Raw genomic sequence first — 14,279 nt, forward strand, 5'->3', positions numbered from 1 at the left:
TTATTCTTTCTCTAGCCACATCTAAGGGGTTAAACGAAGCAAAACAGAAGACTGTTTTTGAAAGGTCATTTTTATGGCCTTTGGAAAGAATCTATTATAGGTTCACTATTGATTACATTACAGAACTGCTTGCATAGCATTTTTGCTAACCTCTCCTGGTAGGCTGATTACATGGCAGCTGTGGAAATGTAGTGATTTTTCAGATTTTGTTAGCATCTATATTTGTAAGGATCTCAATCGCGCAAAAAAAAAAATCTGTATAACATTTTTAAAAAATTTAATTCAGTTTCAAGAAAATAAAACACATGTAAAACTGCATTTTTCATGCATGACTGACAGCAAAATATTGCACTTAAATTTTTACAATTAAAAATTACACCTAATTAAAAGCTGACATCTATTATATACTTTATACAACATGCCAAGGACATTAGAGAGTTTGTAGCAGTGAAAGAATCAGCATGTTCATCTGCCCCTTGCACAGCAGAGTACTTTTACCATGAGCTTCGTTCTGTGTGGTTGGCTTTAGGTATTTGAGACATTCAGGTTAAGGCAGTAGAGTCTTTATCAATTAAAAAAAAAACAAAAAACACACAATTATAGTTTTCATAAAGTAATAGCAAGAAGGCAGCAAAATCCTCCTATACTAAGTGAAGGCGTTTCCACCTCTTCATAGAATTTCAATAACTTTTGCCATCCAAAATCAAGGCAGTAGGTTGCGATATGAACCAAGGGGTTAATCAGTAATGGAGATTCTTGCATCTGGGCTCCTTGTGTAGAGCTTCAAGTAAGCAGTTCTGAAACAATTAAGGTAGATTATACCCCAGGAACATGGTGGTTACTTGGTATCATGATTCAAGAATAAGATACATTGACAGCACCTTAGGAGTGAAGAGCTGCATTGCTAGAAAACAAAACGATCGTAGAAAACAATTTTAGTGCCCGGACTGCAACATCTGTGAAATACCGCACAGATCGGTTGCAATCATTTTCTAGTTCTAATTCAAGACATTAATGTTGCATTCATAGTTGAATTTATATTCTAGCTGGAAGGAGTCCGAAAATAAATATATTTGGCTTACTCACAGCTAAAGCGTTATTGCCAAGTCAGTGCACTGCTTGGGATATACAATAAATAGCACATTTCTAAAGCTAATAAAAAGGCACTAAAATTATATACAAAATACATTCAAAAACTGAACCAATATACTACAGCAAGTGGAGGCATGAACAGGTCAGTATTAAGAACGATGTGTGATGAATGAAGGACTGTACTATTGATTACCTATACTGAGGATAGGTCAATAGCTGATCAAGGAGGGTCCCACGCTTAGGACGCCGGGCAATCATCTGATATCTGTTCAGATAGAGCTGAAAGCTCCTTCTATATTTTAGGTTAGTATTGTACTGAATTAATTGAGATCTGTGCTTGCAATTACCAACCTGGGCCATGACAATGCAGACAGAGCTGTCAGATTCCAGCACAGTCTCCACTGACAGCTGGGCAGATATCAGCTGACTGCCTGAGGTCCTGAGTCACAGCACCCCTCCACCCCCCACCCAATCGATTATTGATCACTAGGGTTGGGGGCAAGCAGAAGTACCAAAAAAAAAAAAAAAAAAAGAAAAAAAGGGGAAGGATCTTGGCACAAAAAAGAGAGAACAATCTCATTCAAACAGCAGGCTCCTTGTATTTGTGTGCACGAGTCCGGAGGGATTCAGTATACCCGTCGGACACTCAATCATATGGTGAATAGTCTCTTCTAGGGGAGAATGGCTCGCCTTATGGTATATTGTGTTTCAAAGCCACTTGTTTTCTGACATTCATGGAGCCAAATTACAGCTCCTTATAACTGCTTGTATAGATTACCCTAGCCATAATTAATCATTCCAGTATCACAGATGTCCATAACACGGATCCAAGCACAAAGGAGATAAACTTTTGCATTGCGAACTTTAACTGCTGATCTGGTTTCTTCTGGGAAGAGGGGCACGAGGCTGTATTTATATGGGAGATACTTGTTGCACCCGACATTCTCCAGGACGACTCTCATCGCAAAGCGCATGGACACTCCATTGGGTGAGAAATTGATCATGTGAATGAACCGATTCAAATGGAGTTCATTTTTTCGTACGAGTTCTGTCCAAATTTAACGAATGTGAGAAAGAGGCGGGGTGTCAGGTCAATTTAATCACACATCAGAAAATCCACACGTTTTGGTGCAGATTTTTATACAGTGAAATTCACTGATTACAATGAATGGATTCTGTGGTGAAAAATCAGCAACATTTCCACAGCGGAGTATGCTGCAGTTTTTTTTTTTTTTTTTTAATTACAGCACAACTATCTTCTGCTGCTAATTTTTTCCACTGTAAGTGATTGGGGTTTCAAGAAACCAACCACTTACACTGTACCGAACATTGCTGCGAACTCCTCTGTGCATGCTGGAGCTGTAATTCCCCTGTGCGCGAATTTACCCTTATGCTGCGGATTATTTCCCAGTATGTGGATATTTCTTAAATTTCATCCACACTTCGGCTACTACAATATGCAGCACTTCATATGACACATGGCTGATTTTCCACAGTAGAAGAAACCGCATCATTGGGTGTGGAATTTCACATGGCCCTGCAGCAGACTTCACCCCTGCGAAGGGGCGATACCTGGTGTGGGGTTTCACTGTGAAAAATCTATGATTGACTCGTGAACGCATGTTTATTTGTAGTTGATTTGCTGCAGATTTTCCGCAGGTAAAAAAATATGTCCTATTTGATGCTAATCCACAGCAGGCATCACCTCAATTAAAGGGAATGAAAAACTGTAGATCGGCACCAAAATCCAGATTAAATGGTGTAGATTTGATGGATTTTTTTTTTTCCAGCTGCGGAAGACCTGCACTAAATTAATGACATGTGAACACACCCTTATGGAGGAATCTTTCCCCTAATGATAAATCATTAAAGCTATAATTTCATGACATGGAATAATAGTCATCCAACAGTGAAAAAACATGCCTTCACCAAATCTGCCCTAGGTTTATGAATGACGGTCTTCCTATTATCCAGAGAAAAGAAAGCAAGCCTGAAAAATTAAGAGTTACAAGGCAAGGATATTCCTTCTGTGTTCTCCATGCAGGAGAGGCTTTGGCCAGTAGTGTAAAGATATACAGACATGAGAAGTGGTAGTGCCATCTGTAGATTAGCAATAGGCAGCATGAGCAAGACATAGCTACAAGTTTCACAGATTGAGCACAAAGTACCTTCTATATCCTTAAGCCTGAGGCCAAGATGAAAACATCAGTCAGTTTCTCTCATGGAGAAGTCCATGTAATTCTAGGAAAGCAGATATCAGTTGAACTGCTACAGGTCAGGCATGAGGGCCCAAACTAGACATGTAATTGGTCTTTAGATAAGTTAGAGTCTACTTGAAGAGTGAGGCTGAACGCCATGTCAATAAATTGACATGATCAGCACCGATCACACCTGCCGTATAAAACGCAGAATGTTTTAGACAGCTGGAGCAGCCGGAACATTTCACAATGTGTAGAATTTCTGGTTACGGACTTGTGTGACTGATGGCGCACACAGTTCACAAATTGGACTCAAGCAGAACGGTTGGTGGAATCTAAAACAGGGTACAAATAAGTTAAATTAAAAACCATGTATTGAAGCATGAAGATTCTTCACTTAATAAAAAGATATAATGGCCAGTAAAGGCATCGGACTTAAAACTGCTGATGTATGCGCTGGTATAGTTAAAATGTGAGAAGGATTGAAGGCCACGTCTAGTCTGTGCGAGGAAGGTCCAGGCATCCAGATCTCATTAGCAGCGTACTCTTGGTAAAGACTCCTACAACACTGTGGGATTCCAGGCAGGGTGCAAACAACTTCATTTTAGTCTCTCTATGAGTCCTTGTGATAGTCCAAACTGTAGAAGCTGATTTGTAGGGAGGTGAGCGAGGTGAGGGAAATATTTTAGTAAGTTTTCCCAGCACAGTTCTAGAAGGCTGGGGACAACCAGCCAGATTTTGAATAAAGATCCAGTCCGCTTGTTCTGCTGGATATTAACTACTCCTCCATGGATATACATACAACCAGCCTAGAACAGAAGATAGACATATCAGCATGCTAGTAGAAAGACAGGCTATGCGTGGCACCAACCAATATACTTGAGACACTTCAAATCACATAATTACTGGGCAACACTGGGCAACCACCAGATAGAGAAAAAAAGGTTGTGGCTCAACATTTGTCATACAGGTGACAAGAGAAACATTAGAATTTAGTACCATTTATTACACCTTGTGTCTGCATTTTGGCACGACTTTCTTCAAATGCTTCGTTATACTCTGAATGATAAACAAGCTTTTGAGACAACTTTGGGCTCTTCATCTGTCTTATTAACTATTAAAAGAGTATAACTAAAAATATGAGGTTTCTCAGAGACGACCACCACTTTTAGAAAAAGGTAAAAAAAACAAAACTGAAATTAAAAAAAAAAAAAAAAGTGTATAGCGAGAAAAAAAATAAAAAAATAAAAAGAAGAAGTGTTTGTCCAAGTTTTTCCACCGCCACCCTCCCCCTTAAAAAAATAAATAAATAAAAAATAAAAAAAAAATGACCCTTCGGGCCTGAAAAAACAAAAGTTGGCTGCTTCTGACTACGTGATGCACACTGTGCATTAATATGCATCAGTAGTCCAAGACTCTACAAGTTGATCTGACTGGCCAGTGCAGTCCATGTGGACATCACTGGTCAAACAAAGCAGGTGTAGTCTAATGATGTATGCTAAAGAACAGTGTGCATCAGGCAGTTAGAGAAGCGGTGCAGCCATCTTTGTTTCTCCAGGCCTGGAGGTTTGCATTAAAATTACTGTTCCTTGTGTCCAAACTAACTGTAGCTATACTGGCCTCTGTGGCTCCCCACATATCCAACACAACACATTCATTCTGGTTGCTGGGCCAGTGGCACTAGAAATACTGGATGCCAGGGAAAGAGAGTACAGCATCTTGGTATGTTTGGCCATGGGGAATAGGAATTTAGAAAAAAATAAATAAATTAAAAAAAAAGAAATTCTGCAGCAGTGTTCAGTACACCCCCTTTAAATGATTCAGTCATTGGGTTATGCCATAATCATGGCAAGTGGGGGTCTGACACTTCACTGATGCAGTTCTTACAACTTATACCAGCACAGTGACATCTGCTATATAGTGCATGGACTGTGCTGTATTTTTCTGCACAGTGGGTGGCCAGAAGTGCAGTTGGGCAAGGGGAAAACACAAAACAGTGAAGAGACTGTAGTGCAGAATAACTCTAAGGGCCCACTTACACACAAAGCTGATCGCTCCAAAGATGGCTTTTGAGCGATCATTTTGCATAAACTAATTGATACTAATGCCAGTTAGTAGCTTATTAATGCGTGTGAGCCACGGAGAGCTATATTCTGAGAACAGTGGGTGGTCTGTTCTCTGAAAACATGGTCTCTGCTTTCAGCCCTGTGGCAGAACAAAGGGAATGTAATCAATGCTCCACGGAGAACACAGCATGTAGTCCCTGCCATCAGCTCTTCTGCCGAATGATGGATTTTATGCCGAAAAAAATAATCGTTTAGCAGAAAAGTGAAAGATGGGCACATTTACGTGCAATGATTGTCAGATGGCTTTTAAATGATAATAGTGTGTAAACAGCCCTTAAGATAGTGATTGAAGCCATTGTATTTCTATATTGAAAACAAAAGGAATTTTTAGCATATACACTAAAGTTTGGGCCTTCCAAGCATTTTCTGTACAGGGTACTTCTAAAATTTAGTGGGTTTAAAGATGAAAAAACACACACAACACAATGCAAACCCAAGAGCAGAAGCAAAGGACATACCGGTGTCACCGCCGCACAGTGGAAGTATGCTGGTTCAGGCATCACAGCAGGAAGTCTTGTCCACTGAAAGGTCTGCAGATTTAACTTCCAGAGATCACCCAGTATAACCTCTCCATTGTAACCGCCACATATAAAAACCTCTGAAAATGAAAAGAAATGCAACCTGAGTTAGTGATACCGGCAAATGCAGAGTCCACACTCTGGTCTTCAGGGATTCTACAACTAGTAACCATAGGTTTGAGGTTTACAGACCTCCTCCAGGCTTTTCAATCATCATGCAGACCATGTAATTCTTTGCAGTCCTCACTTGTAGGCAAGCCATTTATTAAATCACTACAGAGTCAGACGTGCTATGAGGAGATCTGAAGATTCCTTGCAAAAACACTTCAACACGCCTTGTCGAGTGAGACGCAGTGGATGTTTTTATGTGCATTTGTTTCAAATCCAAATCTTGATCAGACATTATGCAACAGAAGTGTGCTAGATGTTGCACAAATTCATGCCAAGGATTGAGATTAAACAAAAAATAAATTTTTGCAGAGGGTTTATTTGGAGGAACATTTCAAGCATTTTTGTGATCAGTGATTTTTAAACGCAGCATGTTTAACAAAAATGAAGAAAAGGGTTGCACATTTAAACTTAAAGTAGCAAAAAAAAGAAAGAAAGAAAAGAAAAAAAAAAAGCACTGAATACGTTAGGCACACATTGCTTTATGTGGGTTTAAAAAAAAAAAAAAAAAGATGCCTTAAGGAAATCATGCAGGCTGAAAAAGAAATATGTTGTGCTGCTGCAGGGAGGAAGATGCGACTTCTCCGATATATCAGTTACCAGTATTATATTTTTACTATAGGCCAGGTTGTGGTGTGTTCCGAGAGGCGACGGGGAGCCAGGGAATTTTTTTTACTTATGCGCTTCCTGCGACGTCCCCTCTTGACTCTTTTCAGACCACTGTGCGCATGTTAAAACGCGATAGTATCTATAAGCATTTGCCAGCTTTTTGGAAAGGCATAAACCTCAAGTGTGAAAAAGTGCAGTTATGATAGATCTGAATAATAATTTCTATACATTAAAGGATTGCTCAGGACTTCTATCCTCAGAATAGGTCAGCAATTAATCCATACACAATCTAAAAGGACAGCACTCAGACTGACTGATGCTGGTATTGTAGTGTAAGAGAGAAGCTTCCGACGTTTGGAACACACATCGTCCTGGGACCCACTCCATAGGTGTGAACGCCCACTACCACCAGTGAAGGCATGTATAATATTTGGGAACTGAAGCATTTTATAGTTAGATTTCTGCTGGAAAAGGACACGTCTTTGTGCCACTGTACCTACAAAATGCATTGCAGTCTTATTATGCTGTAAATAAAGGTCTTATTGTTCCTGCGGCTGCTTGATTACTCACTGGGGCACTCTTGGAAATAGATTGGTTTAAAGCCTACCAGAAAGGGTTAGGGAGGAGATTTTCCACTATCCCCTCCAGAAGCTATTCAGCCGAGTGGCAGGAATGGACCCCTATGATCAACTGATGACATATCCTGCAGATAGATCATCAATAGTCAAGTCCCAGACAACCCCCTTTAAATTTGTCAATTTATCCAATCGCCTTGTTTCTGAACATTGCACCCATTAGTAAAAGGGCATCAAGGTGGTTTGTCTTGTAGAAGTACTGCATGCCATTTAAAGCCATTTTTCCCAGCCTGGCTGGCAATTTCACATAAATTCTATGAAAAAGTTAGTGTTTTGCTTACCGTGTTTTATTTGGACACAGCTATGACATCTTCTGGCAGCTGGAAAACCTGGAATGATTAAGTAATCACACACATTAGCAGCATCTTTATCAAAGCCGGACCAAGAATGGCAAGAAAGAAAAAAAAAATTGTCAAGTCTGCCAATGTGAAGCTAAACAAACTGCTTCACGGCCATGCACTGGACTCCAGCACGGTGCATGATGCAAGACAAGTTAGATAAAGAGACCAGTTTGGCATCATGGCACCAGTAACCCCCCCCCCCCCCCCCCTCGAATCTGCTCCTTTGCTAACCAGGATGCAAAAAAATGGTCCAAAGGGAGAAAAGGGAGAATTAGGTGGGATTTTATAGTATTGTGCTGAGCACTTTCTATGTTTATTGTTAAAGGGAATCAGTCACCCAGCTCTATCAACTAAGCTTATGGGCCAAAAATAGGTGACCCGTGCAGTCCAGGAATGCAGGTTTTATAAGCACCTTCCCCATTGTTCCCTGGTGTGAGCACTTAAAGCCACCACTGAATGCATTGAGCGGCAACTTTTGGCCCTCACACTGTGGGAATGAAGAGGAAGGGAAGTATAAACGTTACATCTCGAGACTTCATGGGGCACCCACTTTCAGCCCACAAGCTTAGAGCTAAGTGTAGGTGACGGACTCCCTTTAATTTAATCACAGACTAGTAAAGTTATAGGCATGGTTCAGTTAGCACCAGGCGTTAATCTTACCTAAATTTTCATGTGGCTTGGTTGGCATGTCCTCCCAAGTGTTGCTTTCAAAGTTATATGCGTGAATCTTGATAAAAAGTGATGTAAAAAGTAAAGACGACAAGATAAGTGTCTAGTCAGCACATGCACGGTTACATTTAGTGTGGACAGACAGGTTACATGCAGTAGGTTTCTTTAGGCAGCATTAACATTTTGAGGATTTAACAGATTCTGTTCTGAAATCCGATTGCAATAACAATCCACATTCTAAACATTGGGAAGCCCACCAGGACTAACCCCATTCAATGGGGCTAATCCTCAAAGGGTAGGTGGCTCTTCAACCTGCACATCTGTGGAATTAATCCAAGTTGTTCCTACGACGTACTTTTCCAAAAAGATCAATGTTGAATTTGCATTCTGCAAAGCCAACACTGGTAAACCAAAAACTTAAAGGGGTTGTCCCGCAGAAGCAAGTGCAGTTATGCACTTCTGTATGGCCATATTAATGCACTTTGTAATATACATCGTGCATTAAATATTGGCCATACAGACGTTATATACTTACCCCCTCCCGATGCTGGCGTCCCCGTCTCCATGGTGACGACCAAACTTCTCCTCTGGTCGCCGGAACAGTCGCGCTTGCGCACAGAAGATTCCTCCTCTTGATGGTCCGGGCTCACGAGCTGCGTCCTGGCTCCTCCCTCTTCTCTGCATCATCACGTAGCTCCGCCTCAGTCACGTGGTGCCGATCAGCCAATGGGGTGGCTGGAATCGGCAGTGGAGCGCAGACCGCAGAAGAACATCCACGGTGCACCATGGGAGAAGACCCGCGGTGCACCGTGGGAGAAGACCAGCGGCAACCATCTTGGACAGAAGATTTTTTAAAGTTGCTGAACGGGGATTTAGGTAAGGCAATTTTTTTTTTTTTAATAACACATGGCAGGGGTATTCCTTTACAGGTACTGGGGGACTGGGCAAAAAAAAATTTCTCTTTAGGCGCGGGACAACCCCTTTAAGCCTCCATATTTCTATAATATTGGAGGTCCTTCATTACAGCACGAGAAAAAAAAATGTTACCTTGTCTAATGAGTATGCAGTCCATGATGTGCCGCCCCCTAACACATAGATACGCCGATTATCATGCGCTATTTCATGTCTGTACCTGGAGAAGAAAAAAAAAAAAAAGAAGTCTGATATTAAACGGTTTGTCCCGGCAGAGAAGCAGTAGTGACATATGCCTTTCTTAATAAAACACTGAATATAGACTATACAAAAAAAAAAAAAGCTACAATAAAAATATGTTATACAAGAGATATTCTTGCCTCCATAGTTTTCCAGTTTTCTCCATGCTCTTGTATTAAATCTGTAGAGTACATGGGTTAATTCCCTAGTGATCTGTTCCACCTTCATCTAGGTGGGTGCTGGGACTATCCAACAAATGCTTTAAGCAAAAGGATTTCACAATAATTTTAGTACAAAAGGAAATCTAACTTTCCAATGATAAATGTGATGTCATTTATCTTTAAAACTACGATTAGCCGTCAGAATTGTACGAGTAAACCCAATCCATTCTATTTTCTATTGGAAAAGGCAAGAAATATGTGCTCCTTTATTTTTTTGCAAAGTTAACCCCTTAAAGGACACAGCTCAATTTGGCCATAAGGGCATTATTTTTGGGGGCTCCTCCTCTTTTCAAAAGCCATAATTCCACATAATTTTTCCATCGAGGGAGCTCTGGAAGGTTTTTTTTTTGCTGTAGTTTACAGTTGTGAGCTGTAGTTTTTATTGGTACTATATTGGGTACATATGTCTTTTTAATCACTTATTGCTTTTTGGGAGGACATATGAGCAAGATAACGGCTCTGTTTCTTAAGTTTTTTTAAAATTGCGTTTATTTATTGTACATATTGTTATGGATACGATACCAAATACATGGATGGGGAAGTTATATTCAAAAAGAGGAAAAAAGTGCAAAAAGGGTGTTTTTGTTGCTTTTTTAAAATCACCATCTTATGTGTCTCTGTAGAGTACTTGAATCAGAAAAGCTATGAGCGCCATGATAATGCATTGTACTGTGCTATTGTAAGCGATAATGAATTAGGGTACAGACCACACAGTCCCGGACATTATTACATAAAGGGCTGATAAAGTCTCTGCAATCCACTCTGTGGTTAGGTAGAGAGCTTCTGTGGTAACGGAGGTTTCCATAGGAACAGCGGAGGGTCCATTTTCACAGGCAGCTCTTGTACATTCACAGGCTAGAAATTGTAGAAAAAGGTTTTATTGCTCCATAAAATGGCGACGTTTCGACTTAATCTAAGTCTTTTTCAAGCCTGGCTTGAAAAAGACTTAGATTAAGTCGAAACGTCGCCATTTTATGGAGCAATAAAACCTTTTCTACAATTTCTACACCGTTGATGCTGCCGCCTCCTTGGACACCATTGCACTTATTTTGGGGTTGGGTTCATGACCCCACAGGTGGCTTGGCATACACAGATTGGAACCTCTGCACTTAAGTGCATGTGTTAGGTGTGCTGCGGGACTTTCCTATTTCTACGTACATTCACAGGCTGACAGATCTGCAGACTCTGTGACAATGACTGTCACAGCATGCGTGTGGGAGCGTGTACACACTAATGGATTTTAGAAGCCATTTAACCAGAAGGTCTCTAAATACCCGATTTTCCTGGGAAATCAGAGGACTGGGCATACAGATACTGCCTCTCTGCTGAATGGACCAGAGACAGTGCAATACAGTATAGGAAGTAAGGGCAAGGACGTTGGGACATGAACTACTAGCAGAATGCTTTAAGTGCTTTTGGAAATAGTCCAATTATCAGATCTCAGTACAATTTATCTCTTTGCATCAGGAAGTAACATTTTAAAAAGGACTACTCCATATACTTTGAAGCTAGTTTATAGAACACAGTGGAGCACAAGATATAAAGCATTTCTCCAATTCATTAGTACCGTGATCTCTAGTGGAGGGGTGCACAACATGCTGACCACATCCCACTGGAAAACCCTCAGCTGGTCGCCTGTCTGTGGCTACAAGCTGCATTTCTAAAGATTGCTCAGAAGGAAGGAACTCATTTGTTAAGGCCCATTTACACAGAGCGATGATCACTCCAACGATAGTCTGAGTGACAGCTTTGAACGATTATTTTGCATAAACTTAAGTAGCTACTCAGCTACTTAAGAGCAATTAAGTGTTCGAATGAAGCTTTAGCTGAATGCAGTTAAGAGCACGAGGGCTCTTATCCGTTTTCAGCTCCTTTGTTCACCAGTGGGAAACAATGCTAACAGCACTCCCCGTGGAGAACTACTGATAAGGCTGAATGACGATTTTTAGGTCGGACTGAATTTAACCCCTTAATGACGCGGTCATTTTTCTTTTTCCATTTTCGTTTTTTCCTCCCCCCTGTAAAAAAAATCGTAACTCCTTTATTTAACCATCGACGTCGCTGTATGAGGGCTTGTTTTTTGCAGGACGAGTTGTATTTTTCAATGGTGCTATTTAAAGTACCATATAATGTACTGAAAAAACTTTTAAAAAATTGTAAGTGGAGTAAAATTTAAAAAAAAAAACAACTTACTATACTCTCTTTTTTCAAAGACATTTAATTTTTTTCAATTATTTTCTGCCGTCATTTTGTGCGCGCGATAACTTTTTAATTCTTGCGTCAACGTAGTTGAGCAAGGTCTCATTTTTGCGGGATGTCCTGTAGTTTTTGATAGTACCAATTTGGAATACATGCCACGGGGATCGCTTTATAGGCAGTCTGTTAAGGCAGCCCTGGGGCCTTTCATTAGGCCCCTGGCTGCCATGACACCTGCACGGCTCCACCGATCTCACCGCGGAGGGGGCCTTGCGGGATCCCCGAACATCGTTCGGGGGGATTTAAATGCCCCTGTCAGAATTGACAGCGGCATTTAAATGGTTAATAGCCGCTCGCGGCTATTGCCCGCGGGTGTCAGCTGTTATAAACAGCTGACGCCCGAACTGTATGAAGAGAGGTTGCATCGCAACCTCTTTTCATACATACCCTGCGGCCACAGGACGTACTGATGCGGTCTTGGTCGTGAAGGGGTTAAGGATCAGCTAGCAGTGCACAAAAAGCGCACGATGGCTGCGCGTTTAGACGCAACAATTAGCGATTTTTGAGCCATCATCGCTCTGTGTAAATGGGCCTTTAATATAGACTCCTGTCACACAATTACAGGTCATGCTCGTGTGATAGGAGCCTGTATTAACTAATGAGCCCTTTCCTTCACAGATGAGAAAAGCACTCATTTACATAGCACTGCACTGTCTTGTGTGTTGTGCTAGGATTGGTGTTCTACAAGGCCCTGGTTTACATCTTACTCCATTTGTGCTAAGTAAGGCTGTGTTGAAGTAAAATTAAAGATAGGGCAGCGGGTTTGAAACATTCTAAAATTTTTGAAATGCTACTACATACAATAAATGCGGTATTAAAGGGAGTTTTCCAGCCTTTTAAAATTTAGGCTCTGTCCTCCGGACAGGCCATCAATATTTGATCAGTTGGGGTCCACCGCTTGGGATCAGCTGCACCTCATCAATATAACTGTTGCCAACATGCCCCTGATGCTTGCTGGATGTGATCTGCTGATCGGTTAGTGCTGATGGCACCTCAAACTTTTACTCCATGTTTAAAACCAGTGTAGGGCGAGGTTCAGCTCAATTTTCATATTGCCCCTAGACACACACTTAGCGACCATCATTGCTGAGGCAGAATCTCAATTCATCACTGACCAGCACACTCTACTAGGGATGAGCGTGTATACTCGCTCGAGTAATGTGCCTTAGCCGAGTATCTCCCCGCTCGTCCCGAAAGATTCGGGGGCCGCCGCGGGGCGGGGAGCTGCGGGGGAGAGCGGGCAGATCTCTCTCCCGCCCGCTCTCCCCTGCTCCCTGCCGCAACTCACCTGTCAGCTGCGGCGGCCCCCGAATCTTTATGGACGAGCAGAGAGATACTCGGCTAAGGCACATTACTCGAGCGAGTAGTGCCTTAGCGAGTATACTCGCTCATCCCTACACTCTACCATTCGTCATGCTTGGTAGCTCGAGAGTGACATCACTGCATAAGGATGGCGTGACCACAATCTGCCTCAGCCAAACTGGAAAGATTTTGTTCCTATATTGACATTGACACTTTCTGGTAGAGATTCCACAGAATATTGCCAACCATGGATGGTGGAGCTTCCACTGCATGATGTGTCAAGCCGTGCGTTGCACCAGTTGCCTCAGTGCTCCAGTCCCACTGCCAAATGCGGATTTCATTCTGCTGGCTACAGTCGCCAAATCTGACCCATTGTTGTAAAATCCAGCCGAGTTTGCTGCATTATGACAAAAACCAACCAGCTGTACATAGCGCTGTGATGAAATCTTGAGCAAACTTGTCTATTAAGTGACATCTTAAAATGCATCTTTACTCCTTAAATTTTATATCTATTACACTACAAAGCAGTTTGCAAGGACATGACATCCTCAAAGTTAGGTCTTTTCCTTTTATCACACTCCCAGATCCCACAACTGACCCAAAACTGTATTGATTTACATAATGTGTGAACATGCACTGAAAACTGCATACATGCATACTGTTGAAATACTGTTTAAAAATAAATAAAAATAAATAAAAAAAAGACAAACACACCACACAGGTTAACAGAGCACTCACTCAGCTACAAGTGTAACAGCATATTGTAAGTAGATCTCATGCTTAATTATGATATGAATTAAGATAAAGACCATCTACCTTTCCTCTGGTAAATCACAGGGTGGGTTGTTTGGCTTAAGCTGCACCCATTCTCTTGTTGAGAGATCTAGCCGATGTAGGTCTGTGCTATAAATATACCCAGTTGTTCCTCCGAATACATATAAAAAGCCATTTATAATTGCCATTGCCTAAATAAATAAATAAATAAAAAAAAA

The 14,279-nt window shown here is 41.3% G+C and overlaps 1 protein-coding gene across 2 annotated transcripts in view; it reads right to left on the reverse strand.

Annotated features, from left to right (window-relative positions):
• Window positions 1-260: 260 nt before the first annotated feature.
• Window positions 261-14,279, reverse strand: part of KLHDC10 (kelch domain containing 10) — a 54,247-nt gene continuing 40,228 nt past the window's right edge. For both annotated transcript variants that reach the window (XM_066592156.1, XM_066592155.1), the window contains 6 exons: window positions 14,104-14,252; window positions 9,404-9,488; window positions 8,348-8,414; window positions 7,628-7,675; window positions 5,875-6,014; window positions 261-4,099 (listed from right to left, as the gene is read on the reverse strand). In XM_066592156.1, the coding sequence (XP_066448253.1) occupies window positions 3,890-4,099; window positions 5,875-6,014; window positions 7,628-7,675; window positions 8,348-8,414; window positions 9,404-9,488; window positions 14,104-14,252 (699 nt within the window). In that variant the 3' untranslated portion in view covers window positions 261-3,889. The remainder of the gene's footprint in view (window positions 4,100-5,874; window positions 6,015-7,627; window positions 7,676-8,347; window positions 8,415-9,403; window positions 9,489-14,103; window positions 14,253-14,279) is intronic.

Source organism: Eleutherodactylus coqui, chromosome 2 (assembly GCF_035609145.1).
Source record: "Eleutherodactylus coqui strain aEleCoq1 chromosome 2, aEleCoq1.hap1, whole genome shotgun sequence".
Lineage (NCBI taxonomy): Eukaryota > Metazoa > Chordata > Amphibia > Anura > Eleutherodactylidae > Eleutherodactylus > Eleutherodactylus coqui.